The sequence below is a fragment of the Bactrocera neohumeralis genome, chromosome 6 (genome assembly GCF_024586455.1).
Source record: "Bactrocera neohumeralis isolate Rockhampton chromosome 6, APGP_CSIRO_Bneo_wtdbg2-racon-allhic-juicebox.fasta_v2, whole genome shotgun sequence".
NCBI classification, from domain to species: domain Eukaryota; kingdom Metazoa; phylum Arthropoda; class Insecta; order Diptera; family Tephritidae; genus Bactrocera; species Bactrocera neohumeralis.
In genome coordinates this window covers 29,134,405-29,160,930 of record NC_065923.1, presented here as the reverse complement: position 1 = coordinate 29,160,930, position 26,526 = coordinate 29,134,405, and the positions used below count along the sequence as shown (strand labels likewise).

Sequence of the window (26,526 nt, the reverse complement as noted above, 5' to 3'; positions counted from 1 at the left end):
TACTATAGATAATATAAGTTTCGAATGATAAATTACTAGTAAAAGTTTTGATTCTTGACAAAATGGCAATTTCACAAAAAAAATCAAAAATTGGTTCAATCCTTACCAGAGAAATATAGATAAATATATGCTAGAAATGATTCAGAAATAAGAAACTTTGGTTGGAACAGTAGTGGCACGAAAAAGTGATTTGCTGCATGGCAACGCTCGGCTTCACGTCGCCAATCTAATCGCCATTTAAAACTTAGCTGGAATCGCTTAAATGGAAACTCCTACTCCACCCGAAAATTAGCCAGATATTGCACCGTCTGATTTGTTTGTTTCGTTCAATGGCACAAAGTCAGGTTCAGAAGCAGTTCTACTCAAAAGACGACATCAAAAATGGCTTGATTCTTGGATAGCATCATAAGGTGGACATTTTTACCATAATGATATTCCAGCTTTGAAGATGGGAAAGAGTGGTGATTAGCCTAGGTTGAGTATTTTATTTATTTCGAAAAAAATCTTTGTCATTATTTTTCGTTTAGTCACTGTCCTTTCAGGCCAAGCTTATTCCTGCTTATTTCGGGTCCCTTCAAATATAAAGCTGTTTTCTGTTTTGGTAGAAAACTAAAAAGTTCTCTAAATTCCTTCTTCACAAAATATATTCCTGAGAATAGAATAAATTCCTAAAAATTGTCAAACTCGGCTGTAACCACGTAAGCGGTGTCTACGCCAATAATGAAGAAGAAGAAGATAATGGTTGCGCCCTCAGAAAACAAAAAATTTCTGCATCGATCGACCCACAAATTATTGATTATTAATCACTCCACTAATTTGGCGGTACTGAGATATTTTCAAAATTTCGCCACAAAATTTTCCAAGTGTAATGGGCGAATCGTTAAATTTTTCCACTCTGTGCAAAGGTTTTATTAATGTCATAATTATGCTGAATATGCAAAGAATTAAAAAAAAACAGCTGAAGTAGCAAAAATGCATTCGCTGGTGAATTTCGAAAGTGCAGACAAGCATAAAGACCTACTTGTAGGTATGTTTATACAAAAGTAAATTTTTAAGGCATAATGAATGCAAAAAAGAAAGCACTCACTAGCGTATTTACTTACCAACTTTGGTTGCTAAAAGGTCGCTCGAGCATTTTTCGAAAAGAAATTTTCAAGTGACGTGGATTTTTGTAAAGTTAATCGAGTCTTTGTGCCCTTCTAACATTAAGTGTTTGAAATATTGTCAATACTAGCAATATACTGCGCAATATTATTGTGAAAAATTAACAGTAATTCTAATATAGAAAGTGAACAGCAATAAACGAACAAACTGAAAATTACTATGATTACTTACATATATGATTACAAAATTAAATAGCCGTTTTCAACAAAATTATAACTAAATACAAATAAATACTTTTTTTATCAAATAACATAAAGCAAAAGTTAGTCACATCATCGTCTCCGTCGTTTAAAGTTCGTGTGTGCATCGCATGTGGCAAAGCTTTCGTTACAAGTTTTCTAAGTAGCGGTAACGGTAAAATGCTTGTACATTATTAAGGTGGACGACAGTTGATTGATTGTATTTATTGACAAACACACAAATTTTGTGTAGTTTTTTTTGCATGCAATCGATGATCTTTGCCATATTATAAAGCTGAATCACTATAATTTTAGTTTTCCAAAGAAAAAATGATTCTACTCCGTAAGAAATCGGTGAAATCGGTGCAATTTAATGCAATGCGCTCGTTGCTGCACTACATTTGTGGCCTTTGCTCCAAACGCGTCGCGTCACAACAACAACATTTACCAACACAACAACTAGAAAAGCAGGCGCAAGCAAAAAAGTTGCCCAACCATTATGAGAATACGAATATATATGTGGATATCGTCACTTGCGAGTCGTGTGAAACATCCTTTGTTCTCTACACAAATGTAGAAACCAAATTGGTGGAGGTGAAGATTTGGTCATTGGGTGAGAAGTAACAAGATAATAATTATACCCTCAACAGTTTATATTAAGTTTCCCACGAAGTTTATAACATTCTGAAGGAAATTTTCTAGTTCCAAAAGTAAGCAGCAAATAGTGTAAATAAAGTTGTCAGCATGCCGAGCTGAGTCGATTTAATCTTGTCCTTCGGTACATATCCGAACTATCCGCTCAGTTTTTAGATATCCATCTGAAGTTTTAAACACGTAATGTTCTCCTTAAAAAACTGCTCATTTGTTGGCACCGCAAAGCGATCTATCAAAATCAAGATCTTATATTGAAAACCTTACTACTCCACAAAATATTTTCAAAATTTTTTTTATATGACTGAATTGAGGTTCTGAAACGATATTATAGTGATCGGTTGTACCAAATGCGATCTAAAAACTCCTTGTTTTTTGTTTTTATAGTCTCAGCCCATTTATGAACTCACGATGCATTCTCTATGTGGCTACACGCATCTATACATGGAATAAGGATTTGTCTTCTTAGCTCCCAATGGAACAGAAGTAATGTGTATATTGTATTATATCAAATTTCCATAGCCTCTCGAAGATTCCCAGAATATTCACAACAGTCTGCAAAGTTTTATGCTTCATTTTATTAAGCTATGCTATTTTTATAATAATTACCCAGTCTAAAATGATATAGAAGGACGATACGTTGTCCTCGACTTTAATTACAAAATCCAATAAGGCTCGCTTGTCTTCAACTTCGAAGTTAACTCTGGTAACAGGTAAACGAAAGCTAATACAAAAACTTATATTTTACAGTCAGAAGTATTTTGCTTTGAGTTAGTGGATATACGGTATTTATTTGTTCCTGAGTGGCTTACCTTCTCAGTTCAAGTCATTTTCTCTAACTATCTGTAAGAAATATCAGCTAGGACCGATTGAACTATATTTCTTAAGGTATTTTACATAGAACCATAATACAGCACAGCTTCTTGTCTGCTGTCAGAAGTGAATTCGAAGTTGGCAAAGGGACAACGGAAGCCAAACAATTTTTTTCTCAATGTAAAAGTTAGATAATTATCTGCTCAATCTTAGAATTTACGGGTCTAAAGCAACACTGATGGGCTATAACCGCGAAATCGTTGTTTATGTCAACAAAGAAGAAGAAAAAAGCTACGCTGATGGGCTCCAATATTTAAGAAACCAATTTACGATAATTTGGGAGATTGCTGAAAATTGCGAAAAGTATACTTAAGTTTCGTTCCACACGAACGTTTTGCCTCAATATCAGCTTTTTGTATTCCGTAATGATTACATATTTAGAGCTTTTTTGGCTTACCATCAGCTACATATTGGACTGTTTCGACCTCGTATTCATGCACCCACGTTTCATCACCAGAAATGATGAATTTGAGGGATGAGCTGTAGCTGTGGACGGCTACGTTGTCAAGCATATCTGCAGCGACCTCTAATCGACGTCCGTTTGGCAAAGGATACGAGTTTAGCATTGACATGCTCCGCATCCAAAACATAACACAAAATTATTCAGTTGAACCATAAGGGCTTTTATGATCCTCTAATATCACTCTGATGTGTACATGACGATTTTCAAGCATAATCTCTTTAACTCTTTTGGTGTTATCGTCATTAACAGAGGTGCGAGTCGCATGAAGAAAACTTTCTTTGACTTCCTGATATTTCCTGCTGAAATACTTGTGTTCGTGATTAAATATACCCTTCAAAACCTTTCCGCAACTAAACGATTCTGTAGCCATGATTTCTTTGAAACACAAAATTTCAAACAAACTCTTTGTACAAAAATTTTTTTTTTCAAGGTAAAAATCGCCAGACAAACTTTCACGTCGTAAACAAACAGTTGCCAAACACAAGTCAGTGACATATGAAGACCAAACTTCACACATCGAATAAAAAAGGTTGTAGCAATCTAGGATATTGCTTGATTTGATTTGCCCACGCAGTTGAAACGAATCAGTTTGGGTGAAGCTATAGTAGTTCAGCCAGGACTCGTAGTTTTCTTGTACTTCAGCCTCAAACTTCTTAACGATTTCTTGCGTTTTTAAACACAAAAAGTTTGGAAGAGAGCTTCTCGAAAGTATGTGTTGGAGGTCGGCTATTCAGGTTTGCTATCATTTATAATTGGGTTACGCCTTCTATTATTTAGAATATAGAGAAATAACTAACATATAATTTACAACAATCCTCCTCGCCAGCACTCAATCATAATGTCTCCAAGCATCAATCTTCAAACAAACAACTAAGTGATGTTTCCTGTACGCATTTCCATAAGTTTATGTATGAACACTTTTGCTTTCAGTTATACAAATATTTTCAATAAACTAACAATGATTTTATTACCTTTTAGTAATGGTTAATTAATATTCAACTAAGTGTGTTTCATAACAAAATAAAATTGATTTACTATATGTTATTATTGCAAATAATTAAGTAAGTAATTATTCAAAGTATACTAAAGGGTTCTAAAGGCTTTTAAGCTCATATGATAGTAATCAATTAAACTAGTACTTGCATATGTGTGTATGTATGTATGTACAGAAAATCCAACTCATGCCTGACTTTCGGCAGCTCTCAATACACTTCACTAGGCTCAAGGCCAATACCCAAAGTCCTTGGGGGAAGTTTCCAAAAGTAGCACAATGCAAGTTTTGGTTATGCAATCGCCAGGGTAATAAAACACCGTAAATCATGCGCAACGGATGATTCGAAAAGGGCACAATGTCACGTGTTTTACGCTCTCAATAAACGGCTGTTCCTAAAATTCCCAACCGCAGAGCATAACAGCGCCCACTTTTACAACATCTTTCGACATTTCAAGCAAACATACATACACTTATGTAAATATATAGATGTGCGCTTGCATTGCCGCCTATTAAAGTGCAAGTATGGTATATGATATTTACTCATGGTTTTTGTTGCCTTTTCTGTTCAATTAACACATTGCGGCGAATGTAACTACCCATTATATACGTATATATCTGTGTACGTATGTGTCTGTACAAACATTTACCTATATATTCGTATGTACAGAAATCGAAGTGTGACATCCGCTCTCAGTTAAACAAATAAAGGCGAATATTCGAAAAGGAACATAGATTGATATAACTACACAGACGGCAGGTTGCATTGCAGTGAGTCAAGCCTTCTTTTTTGAGCTCATTGTGTAGCGCTAATAGCATGCAACGCTACATACTAATTTATAGTTCAGAGCATTGAAAGAATGATAAGACAAGTAGAAGTCTGGAAAACAAAAACTTGTATACTTTTCAACTGCAGTTGCAGACTTCCTGATCATTGCATGGTCTTGCCAGCGGTTGTGGTTGCCATTAGCGCAGCAATAGATATACTGCTCTGAGGCGCAGCTGACTTTCCCTAGTGATATTAAGTTGTCGATACTATCATTGAGTTCGCTGATGGTACGCTAGAGACTAGTGAAGGGGAGAAAGGATGTTTCGATTCCTTCTTTTTCGCAGGAGTTGCTACATTTAGATTAGTTTGGGTGCCTGGCCACAGCGGGTTTACAAGAAACAGCAAGTCTGAGGAACTTGCTAAGTCAGGTACTTATGTCTCACTAGTTGTAAATGAGAACGGGTAGAAGCTACATTGGCATTCTTGAATGGTTGACTACTGAATGGTTGGGTCTCATGCTAACGAATAAGCAAGTTCCTTCTGAGTTGATCGCCTTTCAATAATTTTAGGACTTCTAAGTGAACACTGGCCCGAATGGGTACATAAATCGTAAGCTGGTGGTAGATATAAACGTCTTGCAATAGTTTTGCCAGAAGTAGTTCTAAAATGAATTCTAGTCTGACAGGTTTTAGACATACAGATGAAATTAATGAAATGGAAATAAAACACCTAAGCGGATTTGTGATAATTTTAAGATACTTTGTCGAGAGTTAGTAAGATTTTAGCTGGCTTCTCAAAGTACTGTATTTAGTAAGTAAGTTCCACCGCCAACTTGTGGAAATACCTATCCAACCTAACCTAACGTACTATTTTAGGATCGATTAAGGTTTACCCAAAATAGGCGTCTGGCAAAACCGCCCCTCCAAAAAAAGTATACTGTACATTACATCAATAGTCTCCGCAAGTCCTATTTAACTCCTTTGTCAAAGTCTTTGAGAATTATATCTCAAATACCTGTGTAAAATTTCATGAAGATCGGTTGAGTAGTGTTTGAGAAACCTTGCCAACCGACTACAAAAACCCAGTTTCGAGAAAAACGCGTTTTAAGACGGCGCACTTAGCCTAGCTAGCCTCAAGCGCAAAAGTTCTCAAGGCTGTATCTCCGAAACTATTACTCGGATCAACTGTAAATTTTTAGACAATATTCTAGAGGTGTCGTAGAACAAGACCCATGTAACCACTTGATCCTCACAACATGTATATTCTATAACTTTATTACTTTTATAAAGAGTTTTCCTATCCCTCCTCCATATATGTAATATACATATAATACATACCATATATATATAATCAATGTATATTGCTTATAACGACAGTATTGCGATGTCAATAACTTCAAAAACTGTAAAGAAAACATTTTTTTTTAACCAGTATACTTGCATGTGCATATCGAATTACCGTTTGCCATGAGGTTGACACAAATAAGTAAAAGCCAGTTAAATAAATTTTATCTACTTTTTTTGTCCAGAAATTCTTACCACAGCGAACGACAACATATGAAGTACAAACGAGTAATGAAAATATTTTTTTAATTTGCTTACCGATTGTATTTTTTATTGAATTTATAATTACTGATATTCATTACTTTATGATAATTACAAATTTTATTTTCTTATTTTATTTGCAGATAGACTAGCTGTGATAATTATTGGAATAGTTACATTAATTTTAGGAATATTGCTATCAACAATACCATGGTTGGATTATTTTATATTAAAGGTGAGTGGAAAAATCTCTTGATTAAAAATATATGTTTCAGCTGCCCCATAATTTTCTAAAATTTTTATTTATTGTAAAAGTTTTTACAAAGTGGAACAACATTGTTTCTAAAGTAAAAGACGGTATGAAAGACCTTTATCGAATATACGCGGGAAGATCATTTACAGCTTGCTTCATATGAGTAGACCATTCCTACTACATTTCAACCAAAGAACATCCAGAACACCAAGAATACCAAATTTTTCAACAATTTTTTTCTGACTTAAAAGATGAAATATTTTATTAGAATTTATTATTGTTACTAACATACACTATTAACAAAGAAATTCTGATATTTTTTGAAAAAATATTTTAGACTCGGCCATTTCGACGCCATTTCCGTTGACCCCTCGGAAAAAGATGTGCCCGCGTTGGCAGGATAACTCCTTAGACGATCATTTAAAGTGAAAAAATAGGTGTTTTAGTTAAAACCTTAGCTTAGAACTTGGGCGCATGAAAAAGAACTGAAAATTGTATTTTTGGCAGACATTTTTACGAAAAAATTAAAATTTCGCGAAATTTTTTTTTCAAATAGTTATAATCGAAAAGAATCTTTCGTCCAAGTCTTTAAGAATTGTACCTCAAAAACTTGTGTAAAAGTGAATGACGATTGGTAGTTCTGGGTAGTTCTCGAGAAATCTTGCCAACCGACTTCAAAAACATATTTTCGCGTTTGAAGACGATCCACTTACCCTAGATAGCTTTGACCGCTAGCCTCGAACGCACAAATTCTCAAGGCGGTATCTCCGAAACTAGTCTGATCTACAGAGAACGCACCATACAAATTAACTATCACTTAATAATCTTCTATTCTTCAATATTTAACCACTTTATATTTTGTTTTCAGAATTTAAGGCTATGGAATGATACGTTAAGTTTTCATTACTGGCAACGGCCAGGTGTCGTACGCTTAACTAAAGTTTATATATATAATGTCACAAATCCCGATGGTTTCCTGCAAGGAGAGAAGCCAAGATTGACGGAAGTGGGACCATTTGTTTATAGGTGAGTAAACATTTACTGCACTTTATGACTGATCTATTTCAAGTAGTTATAATATTAAATTAATTCACTCTTTTGTACAAAATGTACGTGAGAAAGCAACAACAAAGTTAATTCAATACAAGAGAGTCTGAAAATATTCTATTAAAGTGTTACTATAGCTCGCTGAGCTCTATGAGCATTTGTGTTTCTTGATTCGCTACTCCTAAAAGTTTTTGGAAACAAAGAAGGTTCTTCTTAATTATGTAAGATCATGTAATTTATAGCAGTTGTTTGTTCGCTTGTTACTTTCTAAGCGTTTTTGGAACTGATAAAATTAATAGAGAATCAAATAAAAACCGAAATTCTTTGGAATAACCGAATGTACGACGTTAGAAAGGGTTTAGTAGATGTTTAACCTGTACGGCATTGCCTATACAATAACCTATAATGGTTGAAAAATATCCTTAAAATCTAAAAAATAACAAACATTGAAAAAAATAACGAATTGAGTTAAAATGAGATTATTTTTGGACCGCCAAAATTCCTTTTCTTAAACAATCGCAATACTGGAAGGTCATTACAGAGAGAAATATAAATAAAACAAGTTAAGAAGAGGTAAGTGCGGTTATAACCGAACAATTTATACTCTCGCCATGATCAAAACAGAGGAAATACTTTCAGGTATCGGCAAAACTGTTAAAGGATTACAGTCATGTTTGGTATTTATTAACATATTTTATAAGTCGTAGACTCACTAAGCCGAGATGTTTCCACAGAAATCAGTCTATCCTCAAATGATTTATATAGAAGTGAGATACATTCAAAGTGCCTAAAGTCATTCCTTGGTGCTTAACTTGTTTACAGTAAAGTGGAAAAATCATGTGGAATTCAAAATCATACTATAAGGGAAAGAGGGCCGGTTGTGGTTCGATTTCGCCCATTTTCATACCATTACCAAGGAATATTAGGATAATGTTAGGTACCGAATTTGGTTAAAACTAGCTGAGCAGACGCTGAACTATGGGCTCTTACCTAAAAGTGGGTGGTGCCACGCCTATTTTTCAATTTTGATACCTATTAAGTATGCTCTCTGTTGGAATATGTTGCATGCCAATTTTAGAATGAAGTTGGATAGAAATGCTTTTAAAAACGATTTTTAAAGGGCCGTAACTAAAAATAATAACTCAAATATTTATCTAAAATTTTGGAATATTATTATTATTTTTTACGATCAAAATATCAAGAAACAAAAATAAAAATATTTTTTCGAAATTCAATAATTTTGCTTCATCTTCCATCCCTTACTTTTAACTGAGTATACCTGAAGAAGTTACTACAACTAAGCATTGTAGAAGACTCTATACATTATTCTACATATATGTAGACTCGTGTTCATTAAATATGTTTATGCTTTAGAATTAGATTTTACAATAACAAAATATATTTCATAGTGTTAAATTAATATTTGGTACTTTTTTGCTACTCTCCACTCTATTTGCGTCAAAAATGTATGACTTTAGTCGGACTTTTGACACATGTGTGTCTAATTGTTAGGCCGGCCTCTATTTGGAGCAATTCTCTTCACCTTTGTCTCGGAAATTTTCCATTAAAAGTCACTGAACTAGTAATTTCATACTCATATGACTTGCTATTTTCGGCCAAAAAAGTACCCAAAGTCGCGTTAGGCCATCTAATGCTTTCTATACTAAACTTTGTTGCAATTTTGGAGCCATATTAAACTGCATTTATGACCAAACTGTATTAAGCTAATGTTTCTGCCTAAAAAGCGCTCTTATGGAAAGTGTACTGTGTACTAGCAAGAAAAACTGACATACCTTTATGGATATATACATACATATGTATGCGTGTAAGTAAAGCTGGCGTTGAAGTGTTTTGCACAACTTTAGCAAATGAAATGCTCAACTTGCGTTATTGAAAGTGATAAAAGCGCTGAAAGCACGAAACGCCTTATAAGCAGCAACAAAATATAGGTCAATTAAAATTACAGTGTATTGGCAATAATTGCAATATTTTAAGTAAAAATCTGCGTATGCATTTTGCTGCTGTTGTTGTTGTTGTACATTGCAAGAGAAGTGTATGAAATTGCTGAAAGTTGCACATGTTGCAATGGCGGCTTTTCGCCAACGCCAGCGAAAATATATTTTGTTAATAAAGTTTTGCATTTACTACTACGACATACACACATACATGCATTAAGGTGCTTCAAAACATTATTTTTTTTTTAACTCTTTTCTTCTAAAATGTTTCTATTTGATGGAAAACTACGGTTCTTCGGATATTATGGCGTGAACTTAGATTAATATCCAAATATCAAAAGCTTCTCATACAAAAACTTAATTTTGGTAGCTCAGTTTGTATGGCAGCTAAATGTATGCTATGGTCGTCCCATCTGAACAATTTGTTTGGATATTGTTGGAATAACTTGGACAATAATTCACGCCAAATTTCCTGAAGATATTTTGCCAAAAACCTAAGTTTTCCATATAAGAACTTGATTTTTATCGACCAATTTGTATGGAAGCTATATGCTATATATTGAAACGTTTGAAGAATTTCTGCGGAGATTAGAGCGTTGCTTTGGAAAATATTATATGCGAAATTTTGTGGAGATATCTGGTCAAATAAAAAAGTTTTTCATACAAAGATGGATTTTGACCGACCAGTTTGTATGGCAGCTATATCCTATGGTCGTCCGATATCGCCAGTTCAACAAATGAGCAGCTTCTTGCAGAGAAAAGAGTTTTTGGAAATTTTCAGAGCCATATCTTAAAATCTGAAGGACTTCAGACAGACGAACATGGCAAAATCAAATCAAAACTTGAATTTATGATATTTTTTTATTAAAGATAATTGCAGACAATTATTTCTTCATAAGTCCAATTTTTTGTTTTTATTATTGAATTTTTTAGTGCAAGTGAAATAATTTGAGAAAGTAAGAGTGAGAAAAAATTTATAAAAATTTTATTCTGTAGCACCCTAAAGTACATACATGCGGGTAAAATGTTAAGCAATTTTCTTTAATAAATAGTTTCATGTCGTATTTTTGTGGTTTTAAAATTTTTAGCTAGTTTTATTTATTTTTTGTAACTTAAAAAAAAGTGCCTGATAATACGACAAGCAACAGTTTCAAAAAAATACTTTTTTTTCAATTGTTTTCTGTTTTCAATGTTTTTTTTTTCTAGAATATTTTCCCATTAATATGCCCAGTAGCTGTTAAAAAAATAAAAGTTTCTAGAACTTTTCATATTTTTATGGGAAAGCTGTTTGAAGGTCGATTCAAAGAGTTCAACTGTATGAAAATAGTACTCAAATATTTTTGTTCAACCTTTAACATTTCCTGCACATTTTCAAAACAATAAAAAAACAGAATATATTTTTCTTTTTCTTGAACACACATTCAATATTATTTTCAGAACATTTTTGCATGTAAATGTAATATGTAAGCACACACACATTTGTTTCTGAATTGAATTTTCCTCACCATCACTATCTCAATATATATTAGCTTAGCCCACTAATCACTCAAATCAATTTTGAATTACAACCCAATTTTCCAGCTACAACTCAAGGTCAATTGGGTTAGTAAAAACTTGTTTACAGTTGATTAAAAACTCATAAATCTTAAGGTTATTAATATTAATTATAACATAAAGAGTTGTGTTCATAATTGTTTGCTTAAATTTTTAAATACCGCGACATTAAACTGTAATGAAAGCGTACTAAGCTATAAATAAACGAAAAATTGTAAAATAAGCAGTAAAAGCAATAATTCGTTAATACCATTTTTCATCAATTAAATCGTAAAATAGCATAATTTTTGCTCCATTTTGTGAGTAAATAATTGGTATAAATGGAAAAGCGTGGCTAAAATTTATACTAGAATTAAGCAAACAAACCATTGGCGAAACAAAGCTTAACAGCTTAAAAATTTTACTAAGTGTTCTCTAATAAATATGTTTAAAGTACTGCATTGAAAGAAACAGCTACGAATAAGTAGTACCCTAAAGGCACCAGCTATAGTTTGTAGGATAGAGAGCACCAGTTAATGTGCATAAGAATTGTAATCAAAGGTTTTCTCCTACTTCCGTTTATTACCTAATTATCTAGCGTAGTTTTCCAGCAAACGCATTTCAAGGAAGTAGCTGGACAATCCAGTTATAATCTTTGCTTCTATCATTCTTCATCCCTGCCTAAGCAATGTCAGTGCTTGTAGTAGTTATAGAGTAATTACTCTAGAATCGTTAGCATAATTATACATGGAGGCTTATACCGGAACCGGAAGAACGGAATTTAATTAAATAAGTATATAAATCAAGGAGAAGTTTCAGTTATTTATAAAAAAATCAAATATTCTGAAACAACTCTCGAAAGCGTTGGAATTTTAGAGGTGTGGTGTTGATAAGTAATATTTACAATATACAAGTGCGTTCCAAAGTAAAGAGGACTTAAAAAAAACAGAACAAATGGTTTTTTCGGCGAAATCAATTTATTTTATTGAAAATAGTTTCCTTCTGCTTCAATACAACTTTTTGCACGGTCCAAAAACATGTTGAATGAGTGTTTTAGCTCGTTGGCCGGTATGGCCGCCAGTATGCCGGTGCAAGCCTTTTGAACGGCCTCAACGTCTGCATAACACTTTCCTTTCACGGACAAATGCATTTTTCCGAAAAGAAAGAAGTCGCGCGGTGTCATATCAGGTGAATATGGGGAGTGGTTAATGGTTAAAATGTGATTTTTGATCAAATAATCGGTCACAAGCGTCGATCGAATGTTGGATTCTGAGCAATTTTTGGTGATCGTCGAACAATTTGTGCGGAACAAACCGTGCACGCACCTTTCGTAAGCCCAAATGTTCGGTCAAAAAAAGATAAATCGATGTTTTGAATATGTTCAATTCCATTTCCATGAATTTCAATGATGATTTCGGCTGATTTTTGATGAATTTACGCACAGTTTCAAAGGAATTTCAGTGATCATGTTTTGATTAGTCCACATGTTGATCGTCATTTATGTCCTCACGACCACTTTGAAAACGTTGAAACCACTCGTGCACTCTGCTACAGGATAGGCAATCATCGCCATAAACTTGGTTCATCAATTGAAACGTTTCGGTAAAAGTTTTACCAATTTTAAAACAAAACTTAATGTTGGCTCTTTGTTCGAAGCACATTTTCGCACCGATAACACAAACATACTGACACTTAAAACGCAATAACTTCACTTCCAATCAATGAAATGTCACGAAATTCTCACTGGACAATCGATAAAGATAGCAGATTCTAGCGCACCAGTCGACATATAGATGGCGCCACCAGAGGGCGCTAGTTTCAAAAAGTTCTTTTTACTTTGGAACGCACCTTGTATTTTTAAAAATCCTCAAAAAAATTAATATACACTAAATTCAACTCAAGTTTATAACATATGAAATTACATTCAAATGTAAGCAAAATCAAAAAAAAAGTTCATTATTATAAGTTTAGAATATATAGGTTTTTTTTTTTAAAGTAGATAAATTCTAGAGGTATGGCTCACAAACCAGCTCTCCAAGTTTTCCCATGTGTTTGCAATATACTTCATCAATCAAAAGCTTTTCGAGGTCTTAAACTCGTGTTCTGTTCTAAAAACTTCAGGTTTTTGAGCCTATTTGCTCCTTCAGTTCTACAATAATAGAGTTTCAGACAGCAACAACACGTAGAACGCGTAAACCCATAATGTGATTTACTCCGGTAGACTTCTTTTGTCAATTTCAGCTCCTTCTAGATAAGAGCTACACTGGAAAATTAATGCACAATCGGACAGCGAGTATTCATTCCAAATAATGGCAAAAAACATTCAGTAATACCGAATTTATTATACCCTTCATAAATAAAAGTGACTCCATAGAAAGTTTTCAATATAACAACTTGATTTTGATCTTAGAGTTTGCATGTCAGGAATAGTATCTTTTCAGAACCTATCTTTATTACATTATATTAAACATCTCCATAAAACATAATAATTCAATTTGAAGAAAGACTTTGTTAAAGTTAAAAATCAGTCGAATTTTAAAGAGTTTATATATTATTTAAACGTTTTAGTTTGAATTCCGCAAAGTTTCGTTATAAGCACACATATATAAATAGAAAATGCCAGCTGGCTGTTTAGATCGATCAAATACATATCGTCACCTAAACCACAAAACAGCATATCATCAAAAAAAATTTTAAATCTATCAGATATTCTATTAGATATAATAACTAATATATAACCATTTTATAACCAAAACTCAAATTTTGTTTCACCTTGAATGGTTTCTATTAAATAGTTTTACCTTCGCCTCTAAACTTATGAAAAGATGTTACGTTATTTTGTATTTTAGGCGACGACATATTGTATAACTTATCAAATAACCGTTCATAACCTCAAAATCTTCATGTTTTAGTAAGATACTGTTATTCTAGACTTCATATTTTAATAAGTTACTGCTGTTCTAGACTACTGCTTGAGTTAAATTTTCGCTGCGAATAACTGCTCCTTAGAACTAAAGTTCATAGATTCTTCCGATCAATTATGACAGTTACAATACTCAATTAATTCGATTGATTGACAGCACTTAAGCCGCACTTTAGAACTTAGACTTCCGTTGTCCAACCATGTTACTTAAGTAAATCTTAAATCAACTCAGTCATTGGCGTTTTTACTTGTCTAGCGGCTTTTATTAGTCTAGATTTGTTATTATTAAATTATTAAAGTATTATCATTAAACGATTTATTAAATAATGATTTGTTTACGGATATAACTCACATCTAAGACAAATATTGTTTTAAATACAATAAAGTAGAAACTTGGTGGAAAATAAAAATATAAACACGCGCGTGTTTCAAGCATTTGAATTGCCTGAGGTCCAGCGTGCCGGAACGTGATCAGCTTCCATGCTAAGCATTGTCGTATGGAAAATATACCTTTATTATTATATTGTGCAATAAACATCATTGTAAACGCTTTATATGATAATTCAGCTGAGATTTTGCTCAAACGCAAAGTTTAATTACAATAAAAGGAATAAAGATAAAAATAAGAAAATTGTCAGCAATAAAATAAATTGAGTATGATCAGCCTTTACTCTAATATAATGCTAATTTATTTGTTCTATAATTACTACGTCATTTAAGTGAAACATATCAGCGCGATCAAATTGTTTGTATCAAACATTAATTATTTGTTGTAGTATCAAACTATTTTTAAGCGCGAAACCATTTTTGAAAGTTTCTATTATTTTGTTATACAAAACTTAAATAAAATTTAGATCGAATTGAGAGCTAACAGGAGTATGCATATGCGTTTATTCTTAAGCTCTTGCTATGACTGAGTCAGTGTGTAAGTAGCACGCACGAAGTTCAAAATTGATTAGTAAAATCTGGAATAAACTGATAACCTCAGTGTCAACAACAAATCTTAAACTGGGGTAGACATACCTATAAACACATATAAATGTTTCATACTTATATACATAAATAGCATCAAATTTATATTCTCATGAATAAGATCATACCCTGAAGGAAATGTCAGGCGCTTTTTTAGCTAAACTTAAGAGTTTGATGTTTCACGGAATAAATTTTTTGATATATGAAAAACAAAAGAAAGAACATTCAGATATGGAATTCCAGTTTTAAAAGTTAAGATCAAAACTCCACCAACTTCGTGGCAAGTGTGTTTACTTTCAGCGCTTTATTCAGCTATAATTTCTTCAGCTGAATAAGCGCTGAATGACAAGAGACCTAAACCCTAGATACGGAGTTATAATCTAATATCTTTGTCATCAGTAATGCTGACCAAACATATTATATTATATAATGTTCTATGTTATAAACATTTCATATAAACTTCTTATTCATTTACACGAAGTTATTGAATGAGACAATTGCAATTTTTAGCTGAATCCAAACTACTAATAACTGAATTGGTATTATAAATGTTTCTTTCGATAAAATATCAGTGTATTTATTATTTTAATACTTTAATATTACTTTATGTTAAGCATTAAATATTTGTTGTAGTACTAAACTAACTAAATTTCGGTGATAAAATCGCATAAATTACTCAATAATTGACCCAAAATATAGAGATCCCAAATTTCCTTTCGGGTATAGTTTCGTGCGCAAAGGAATATGCCATCTTCTATAGTCTTAATTATTAAATTAATCTTTATTCATTAAACGTTCTCGTAGCTCTTCATTTAATCAGTCTTAATAGTTAATTTAAGTTGTCGTAGGTCTGAAATTGTTTTCTAAAAAAGCTAATGGAATATTAATTGAGCTCATATAATCAATAATAACAAGTCGTCTCTACTAGTAGGCGTTTCTAAAACAGCATACAATATCCATGACAATTTTTATAATGTCTCATGCCAATTGTGGAATGATATGTAGGGTTTTTTCATAGGGACGCTACAAAAGTAGACCGATAGGAAAGCAAACGACGCCATATTTTTTCGCTCTTTTGACATTTATCTTCAGTAAGATTTGTCATTTTATCATGGAAAGATATACGCTCCAACAACGAGTCGAAATTCTTAAAACTTACTACCGAAATTCGGAGTTAGTGGCCTCAACTTTAAGAGCGCTACGTCCAATTTGTGGTCGTCATAATCGTCCTGTCAGATCAACAATTGAGCGTCTAGTATAAAAATTTTAATCCACAGGCACAGTACAAAATATTTCCGTTAAAGTGAGATAAAGAAGTGCCCGTAGTCTCGAGCATATTGCTGCCGCTAGCGCATCAATTGAGGAAGACCCAAATCAGTCTCTCACACGTCGTTCTCAAGCGTTGGGCATCTCTGTGACGTCGTTGTGCTGAATTTTGCAAAGTGATCTTGACCTACATCCTTACAAGATCAAATTGGCGCAAGAACTGCAGCCGCTTGACCACCAGAATCGTGATATGTCCGTGATTTGGGCTGAGCAACAACTTGAAAATGATCCGGATTTTCATCGAAAAATCATATTCAGCGATGAGGCTCATTTCTGGCTGAATAGCTTCATCAATAAGCAAAATAAGCGTTATTATTCAGGCAGCAATCCACACGTATTCCGTGAGTCATCATTGCATCCCGAAAAAATTATGATTTTGTGCAGTTTATTGGCCGGTGGTTTCAAGAAGATGGCGCCACAAGCCACACAGCGAATGTCACAATCGATTTATTGAAAACCAAGTTTGGTGAACGTGCTATCTCACGAAATGGACCAATCAATTGGCCGCCTCGGTCGTACCATTTGACGCCGTTAGACTGTTTCCTGTGGGGCTACGTCAAATCTATGGTCTATGCCAAAAAGCCAGCGACGATATATGAACTTTGTACGAATATCGAACTTGAAATTGCAACTGTATCGGCCGATTTATGCTTGAAAACCGTCAAAAAAGGGTTCAACGTTGAATAATATAAGGGAAATAAAAGATTTTGATCGGTCGGTTTGAATTCTAGCTTGTGCTATATTGTTTTGAGATTGTATCAATGCTTTAGCTGTTAATTTATGCCGAATTCATGAAGATACCTTGTCAAACAAAAAAGTTTTCATAAAAGGACTTGATTTTAATCGGTCAGTCTGTATGTCTAATATTGCTCAAAGGGGCCTCACTTTTCTGGTAGAAAGCATAACTTTCAAGAGCTATAGTTTCAAAATAATGTTCGACTTAAAAACCCGATCCGGCTTAACTTCTTCCGAGATCAGTTTTCGTAAGGTTCTGATTTCTGTTAACTCACTATTTTAATTATTGATGATAAGTTCACTTGATGCGATTGCTAATACCATTCGCAACCAATATATAATAAAATCGCTATCAATGAGTCAGACCATGATTTCATAACTGATATCATTGCAAATTTCATTTAAATACACCAGATTGGGAGCAAATAAACTTGCGAATACGACACCGCACCAAAACAAAGGAGGACTGATGAATGTTCCACCAACTCAGTTTCCCTCCCTGCGTAAGTGCGCCATAATTACAAACCTTCACAGACACGACCGCTGCTTATTTCGGGACATTAAAGCTAAACTCGTAAAAACCTTTACAGTCGACACTAAAAATATTCAACCGCAAGTCATTTCTTACGTTTGTCGGCAAAAAAGTGGCGACTCTATTAGCGGTACGTCACAGCAACACATGCTTAAGTACATAAGTAGATACTTAGGTACTTAGAGGCTGCGCCGAAATGATGAATGAAATGCGAAGCCGCACTTGAAACGTTTGAAAAAAGTTAAAGAAAAACGCCTAAAACCGCAAAAAATGACAGCGCCACAAATTCAAAAAAAAAAGGCAAAATAGTAAATAAATGACTGTTAGGTAAATAGAGAGACAGTTCCTCAGACAAATGCACAAAAACATTGACGGCGCTGACAATAGGCGATTGTAAACAATAATAAATATTTAAATGTAGAAATGCGTGATTAGATTTAATTTACACCAGCACGGAGTGTGCGCGTCTGTGCGGCAGTGTGTCTCACAGGCAACAACAGCAATAAAAACAATGGCAAAAATCGAAATGACAATAGACACAAATTCGAAAGACCTACAACCACAACGGAACTCAGACGATCTTTGAGGAGCACAACTATTGTAAATAATAATGGGCATTTCCGCACCGAACCGCACCTTTGGGATGTGGGTTTACTGACAGCACCGCGTAAGGTGCGCTCTTCATTGCTGTGACTTTTGTTTGCCGTTGAACTTGACATTCAACTCATTGTTCGTGAGTGATGAGCGCCTATTAATAGCTGGGTTAGTGGTGTTGAGGCGTCGCATTAGGAAAGCTTTGAGGCTGCGTGTGCACGTGTTGGGACCTGTGATCAGCTAGCTGCGAATTACCTTGACTTACGTGCTATGCGAAAGTTCAACACACATAATGCTTATGTGTAGTGAAATGTTTCGATAATTTGAGTTTGGCAGGTGTAGGGTTAGTGGGTAGTGTGGTGATATTAACCAATCGACCAATTTTCTAAATGATATTAACCAATCGAAGTGAACTTAAATCTTCTAGGTGCTACGAAATACCGGAAAACAGGGAATCCAAGTCTCTACATGGAAGAAGCAAATCGGCTAAGCATATAGAAGATATACAGTCGGCTCTGTATATCATCCGATCTGATTATTTTTAAGAAAGTAAAAAAAAGTTAGGAATGAGTAAAGAAGAAACAGGGATAGAGACTTTTCTAAGAACTGTAGTTTTTGCAGCTTTATTATTTCGGAATTTATCTAAATGAGAGAAATGTCACTATATTTTGAAAGATCCCAGAAAACGTGAAGTTTTACCATAGATCTTTCGTAATAAGCAATGATATATGAAATGTGTATCTCAAGATATACTCTGGACACTTAATTTATATGTCGTCAATAGTTTTCTCAGCATAAATATTATCTGCGTACTTACCATGTTTCAATAGCCTCCTTGTCTCTCTTCGTGCTATTGAAGGGGTATAAATAGCCTCCGAATCGTTTGGGAAATGATTACGTGTTACGAGCAGAGAGAAAATGTGTAGAGATGGCAATTTCTGGATAGAAGATCAGATCAAGATTATCTGCAGCACCCAGAAAAAACATCGGGGACATCATAAAATACAAAGTTTTCCAACAAGAATTATATGGTAAAAGAAAAATATAAAAACACTCATTGCTAAGGAAATTCCAATGTTTTTTATTTAATGTGAAGTACAACCAATACAATTAAGATCTGAATAAAACATCATCATATCATTTAAATGGCCTCTACGACTTCTTTTACAGGAACGAATTCGATGAAACCAATTTTCGAGTACTTTTTCCACTAATTCAAGTCGTATGTCGTGAATAACACGCTCAATATTGACTTCTAAAGCTTGAGGACTTGAGAGTTTATTGCTAAAGACCAATGGCTTCAAATAACCCCAGAAGAAGCAGTCTAATGGTGTTATATCACAGCTTCTTGGAGGTCATTTAATATCACAACTAAATGAAATAATTGAATCTCCAAACTTTTCTCCCAATAATTCGATTGCTGCGCCCTTGTTGGTACCAGATGTTGTCAAGATCAACTGCTTTCAATTACGGCCATAAAAAGTTGGTTATCATAGAACAATACCCCTTGTTATTGACAAAAACGATGTGACCAGCTTCATTTCGAAAGAAGTACGGACTAATGATTCCACCAGACCAAAACTCACACCAAACTGTCAATTTAGGTGAATTTAAAGGTTATTCATGAGTAATCTGTCGATTTTCTTTGCACCAGAATCGACAGGCTTGTTTATTTACCGCACCACTCAGATGAGAGTGAGCCTCAAAGGAGATGATGAAGTTCTTAAAAACCTTTTCAAGTCGTCCCAAAGCAAAATCAGCAGATTTGCAACGTTTACGGTCGTCCAATGCCTTCAGATCTTAAGTGAGAACAATTCCTCACGAAATTTGACATGGATTATTGTTTAAGGCAAGGGTGTAATCTTAAAATATTTTTTCTGAGCGGGTCACTGTATAAAAGATGTTGTTGAATGTTGATACTAATAGGCCGATAAAAATCTAATTTTTGATTTTTTTTTTGGATATTTTTTTTTTGTCTGTGAAGGGCACCTTAACATTATCCAATTTTTAATACTCAATAATTATTTAACCTTTAGCTTCCAAAAATTTTTTAAACACTCTATATTAATTAATTGATTTTTTCTATTTAAATTTCAGAGAAGACATGCAAAAAGTGAATATAAATTTTTACGACAATCAAACAGTGTCATATCAGCACAAGAAAATTCTGCAATTTGTGCCCGAATTGAGTATAGACAAGAATACACCGATAGTCACACCCAATATTCCTTTATTGGTGAGTCACCACAATACATAATAATATTCATAAACAAAAAACTAATGTTAACTTACACCCTCATCCACAGACGCTTACTAGTCTCAGTCCAAAATTAGGTTATCTGCTGTCAAAGACGATTTCCGTAGTGTTGACCGCAGCCAAGTTCAAACCTTTCATCAACGTGACTGCCGATCAGTTGGTGTTCGGCTACGATGATGCGCTCGTCAGCTTGGCACATCGATTTTATCCAAAACATATGCGTCCAATGGAGCGAATGGGACTGCTACTTGGGGTAAGTTTGAGAGTTATTTAAAAAGTGAAAAAGAGATATTTACTATTTTGAATAAATCGGTATTAAGAAATATTATAAAAACCTATTTTAAATTGCTTCCCTATTTTTTTCTATTCAGCGCAATGGTACACTAACCGAAGTCTCAACAATCAAAACTGGTCTTCAAGGTATGGAAGAATTCGGCTACATAGACCGCCTGAATGGACTCGATCATCTGCCACATTGGCATAAGCCACCCTGTAATCGTATCACCGCCTCCGAGGGCTCCTTCTTTCCACCACGTGATATAACAAAAGCGGATACAGTTTATGTTTATGACAAGGATTTATGTCGCGTCATACCTTTACAGTACCAAAGAGGTGTGAAGAAAGATGGTTAGTATCTCTTGCTGGAATTATCTGAATGATGGTGAATAGTTTTTAAATTTTCCGTCTTCCTCACTATGCAGGTATTGGCGCTGATCTGTATATCTTACCCGAGAACAGTTATGGCGATTCTTCGAATAATCCGGAAAATGAATGCTTTGATTCAAGTGATTATGAACCAATAAAAGGTCTACAGAATATAAGCCCCTGTCAGTATGGTGCTCCCGTCTACATATCGAATCCACATTTTTATCAAGCCAATGAGTCGTTATTACATTCGGTTGAAGGTCTCAAGCCGAATAAGGACGAGCATGAAACATACTTCAAAATACAATCGGTGAGTGTTAAGGTTTCAAGTACATTAAAGAGTATATTTAGCAGCTTTATGTAGTTCGAAGGTAATGAAGTAGAATAGTAGCTCAAGGCAAAGGAAAGTGGGAAGTTATGTCGAAAGTTTTCTGCAGGAATACAAACAACTTAGTCGAGGAATTCTGTAAAAAAGAACTGATATGAGAGGATAACCTAAAAAAAATCGTTTCATATAATGTCATATATTGACATTCTATCCGACTGAGCCACTATCAACTTTTCTATCAAGTCTTGCCGAAAGAAAAATGTCATTATTCAAGAAATTAGCTCATTCTAACGCTTCCGAGTCTCTGTACTCGATCCCAATTTCCATTCAACATCCACAAATTACGGTGGCGGATTAAACTGATGAGTTTCTCTCTGTGTAGGATCAGTTGAAGACGCAAAATGACGAACGAAATTCTAAGCAATACAGTTTTCTCTATTTATTCCTTCAGAGTTGGTGATTAAACTCGTTCAAGACGCAAAGTAACAGTGTTTACAAGATTATCCCTTCAAAGTTTATGATCTAACTTGCTTAACGGTATTTTATTCTTGCCAGCAGCGGATCCAGAATTTATTTGACAGGTTTTCCTTCCAACATATATTTAATATTGAAAATTTAAATTATTTTTTACGCTCTGATTTTATGGGGAATTTGACCACCAAAACCCCCTGTGGATACGCCACTGATTCCTACCTAGGATTAAGAAAACTAAGAGCACAAAATTTTTAAAATATTTTTTAACTCATATTTTATTTTTTACTGTATTCAACTCCTTCTCTTTTTTCAGAAATTGGGTGTACCACTGGAAGGCAAAGTACGCATTCAACTCAATCTCAAAGTGACGCGAGCGAAAGACGTGTATCCAGTTAAGGATTTTCGAGATTTCATCTTCCCGGTTATGTGGTTGGAAGAAGTAAGTTTTTAATAGGATATAAGGATCTTTAACGAAACATACGCAATTTGAAATGATAACTTAAGAATTATTCCTAAACTAATAATCTTTCCGCCACTTTCCAGGGTATCTCCGAATTAACACCCGCCATCCGCCGTTGGATCTACTTGGCCACCGTATTTGCGCCAATCATCATACCGGTCGCCTCGTATCTGATGATATTCGGCGGCGCACTTGCCATTGTCTTCGTCTTCGTGCGCGCATATCAGAACTTTGTGTTCGCACGCGATCCCACATTGGAGATACTCGAGATGGGCCGACGCTCGCTAAGGCGTGGCAGCAGCTTCATCGCGCAACATCAACACAAGTTCATGCATCGCGAAAGTTATACGCTGCTAAAGACGGTGCCCGGCGATCTGCTGGACGACAAAGAGGACGCGATACCCATAATGACAAACAGTTCATAGTATTCCTAACAGCACAAAAGAAATATGCAAACGCAAATGAGCGGAGTTGAGTGTTCGGCCAGGCATTCGATCGCGTCTCATGAGTGATTGCAAATTTCGTATCGAATTTAGTTTTTAATTAGTTAGTTGTTCGTTTAAAGCTAAGTTGGTGTGAATGATTTTTCTCAATGTAAATATGTGTATGTGTGATGAAATGGCGTAAAAATCAAAGAAGCAACAACAAAAAACATAAATATGTGATCTAAGTTATTACTTTTGAACGTGTTTGTGTGGGTTACTTTTTTATCGGATATTTTCTGTGTGAATTGTTTGTTGTTGGTGAGCGCGTGTCTGCGGCCTTTAGTGCGTTTTAGCTCTAATTCTCCAAAAACAAAGAAGAAAAAATTTAACAAAAAATCTAAAAACTATAATTTATAGTTAGTACAGTATGTATTATATATTTATACATATATTTATGTATATAATAATATGGTGTTTAGCTTTCTTCTTCTTCTTCCTATATTTGTAATCGCCTTATACAAATTTGTGAAATTCCAGGGTTAGTGGTAGATTTAGTCTAACTTAAGTATGTACACATTTTCAACATAATTACACTCACATATCGAACAAACAAAATGGACAGAATTTGGACTTTTTCAAATAAAGTCGACAAGAATTTGGTTATAGAACTCAAACGATAAAGCAAATTATAAAAAAATAAATAAATAAACACAAATTTTCATTCAGAATTTTTTTAAATAATAATTATGTCACAAATTATAATAAAACGAAAAAATTACAAAAATTTATTGTAAACTGTTTGAAAAAAATTTAAAAAAATTTTTCTTGCCCAAAACCAAAATGTATTTTTAAGACCAGAAATCAACAAATTAAAAAAAATATATTTTTTAGTTTTTTTAATGTTTTTTTTAATTTTTTATTTAATTTATTATTTTTCTAATTTCGGTAAATATAATTTATTAGTTTTTTATTTGTTACTTTAATTTAATTGTATTGTTTTTCAGTCGTCACTTTAATATAATTTTATACAAAATTAAAATAAATTAAATTTTTAATTAGTTGAGTAAAAAAATTATTTTTTTTTATTTTTAAAGTTTTTGTTTAATATATTTTTGTTTAATTTCGGAAAGTATAGTTTATGAAAATTTTTCAATTGCTAATTTAATTTTATTTTATTAAAATATAAAAAAAAAATACTTTAATAATAAAAAATATTTTTAAATTTTAATTTTTGTATTTTTATTTTTTTTTTTTTTTGATTTCGAGATGTACAATTTTTAATTTTTTTTATTGTTAACGTATTTTTAATTTTTTTTAAATAAAAAAATATATATATGTTTTTAAAAATAAACATTTTTATTATACATATATATTTTTTCATTAAAATTTTTTTTTAATTAGTAAACTTTTTAATTTATCTTTTATTAATTGTTAATTTAATTATTATTTATTCAGAATTATAAAAAATATTTTTTATTTAAATTTCATAACTTAAAATTTGTAATTATTTTTGTTTATTTTTTTATTTATTTTAATATTTTTGAAAATTTTATAATTTTTTTTTTTCGTTTTAATTTCAGTTTTTTAATTTTTTTCTCTCAATTTCGAATATTATTATTTGAACTTTTGCCCAAATTATTTCTAAATTGCTTATTTAATTTTATTTTATTAAAATTTAAAATTCTTCTTCTTCCTATGTTTGTAAATTAAATTTTAAATTAAATTTTAATTTTAATTTTAATTTGTAATTTTATTTTTTTTTAGTTTCGAAATGTAAATTTTTTAATCTTTTTGATTGTTAACATAATTTTTTCAAAAATTATATGTATACATATATTATATATATTAATTAAAATAAATTTTTAGAAATAAACATTGTTTACATATGTGTAATATTTATAATTTTTTGTGACCTAAAATTTATGTTTTTATTTTTTTACTTACAATTTTTTAAAATTTAGGTAATTACACGTTTTTATTTATTTTTTGTTTAATTGTTAGTTTATGTAAAATTATAAAAAATATTTTTTGGCTTCAATTTCTTACCTTAAATTTTGTAATTATTTTTTTATATTTATTTAAATATTTTTGAAATTTTTATAATTTCTTTGCACTTGAACTTCAGTTTTTTTTTATTTTTTCTCTCTCAATTTCGAATATTATAACTTTAGCCCAAATTACCAAAAATCAAAATTTACATTTATAATCCAAAATCACGTTCAACCACATACTTCTAATAATGCTAGTTTTTAAACTCCTTGTACATAGCTATTTATATACTTACTTATTTCCAATTCAATAATTAATTTTGTATGTTCGGGGGTAGTTCATTGCACTTAATCTTAAGCATAGCAGTTTTAATTATTATTGACTAGTTGTAAATTAAATGCATTATGTTGTAAGTTGGAAATTTATTTTTAAAACAATTTTCAAATATATTTCACTAGTCATTTTTACGACACAAAAATGAGAGCAGATTATTATCCGTAAGCAGTTTTCTTAGTATTTAGCTATTTTAAAAGGTTTTTATACAAAAATAATGTAGTTCTAATATGCATACATAGTCAATTTAATTTCATTTTAAGAAAAAAAAACATACAAATTATTTTTGGAGGATTGTTGTCGAAATGAAATATTTTTGAAAGAAATTGTTATTTTAGGCAAATAAAAATGTAAAGCTACGAAAATAACTTGCAATTGTTTCATTACAAAGTTTGGACTTAAAAAATATTTCACAGAAATTTATAGAAAGTATATTCCACAGTTCCACTGATATAATATGATTCAATCCCAAAACCGTAACATAAGTACTAAGGGTGATCTATTTTGGGGCTCCCAAAAACACAGAAACCTCAAATTTAATGGAGAATATTTATTATCATTCGAAAGAACATTATTGAAGATTATCTGTTTCAAATGTTGTCCGCGGCTATATTTCAACTGGAAACTGCGTGATGTTTTGTTTAAAGGCCTGAATCGAAGCGGCATTGTCCGCATAGACTTTACACATTACATATCCTCACAGGAAAAAGTCTAAGGTTATGATAACACACGATCTTGATGGCCAATCCACCGGCCCTAAACGTGAAATTATCTTCTCACCAAAGTGTTTTCTCAATAAATCCATTGATTGATGCGATGTGTGGGTAGTGATGCCGTGCTGTAGAATCCAAATGTCACTGAGATCACGAGCTTCAATTTCAGGCATCAAATCGTCGGTTACAATAACGCAATAACGGTCGCCATTGCCGGCTACGTTCTCAACGGCATATTTTTTTAAGAAATATGGACCGATGATCCTTCGGGCCCACAAACCACACCAAACTGTAGTTTTTTCTAATGAAATGGCAGCTCTTGAATCTTTTCAGGTTTCTCTCCGTCCCAAATGCGGCAATTTTGCTTGTTTACATAGACATTGATCCAGAAATGGGCC

General features: G+C 32.9%; 1 protein-coding gene across 3 annotated transcripts in view; it reads left to right on the top strand.

Annotated features, from left to right (window-relative positions):
- LOC126761882 (lysosome membrane protein 2) overlaps nt 1-23,814 on the top strand; it is an 85,712-nt gene extending 61,898 nt beyond the window's left edge. For 2 of the 3 annotated variants that reach the window (XM_050478318.1, XM_050478317.1), the window contains exons 3-10: nt 6,778-6,869; nt 7,756-7,913; nt 20,602-20,740; nt 20,811-21,014; nt 21,133-21,388; nt 21,463-21,716; nt 22,522-22,647; nt 22,752-23,814. In XM_050478318.1, the coding sequence (XP_050334275.1) occupies nt 6,778-6,869; nt 7,756-7,913; nt 20,602-20,740; nt 20,811-21,014; nt 21,133-21,388; nt 21,463-21,716; nt 22,522-22,647; nt 22,752-23,093 (1,571 nt within the window). In that variant the 3' untranslated portion in view covers nt 23,094-23,814. Of the gene's footprint in view, nt 1-1,518; nt 1,957-6,777; nt 6,870-7,755; nt 7,914-20,601; nt 20,741-20,810; nt 21,015-21,132; nt 21,389-21,462; nt 21,717-22,521; nt 22,648-22,751 lie in introns of those variants that run through there. The other variant, XM_050478316.1, reaches the window with a different exon arrangement.
- Nucleotides 23,815-26,526: the final 2,712 nt, after the last annotated feature.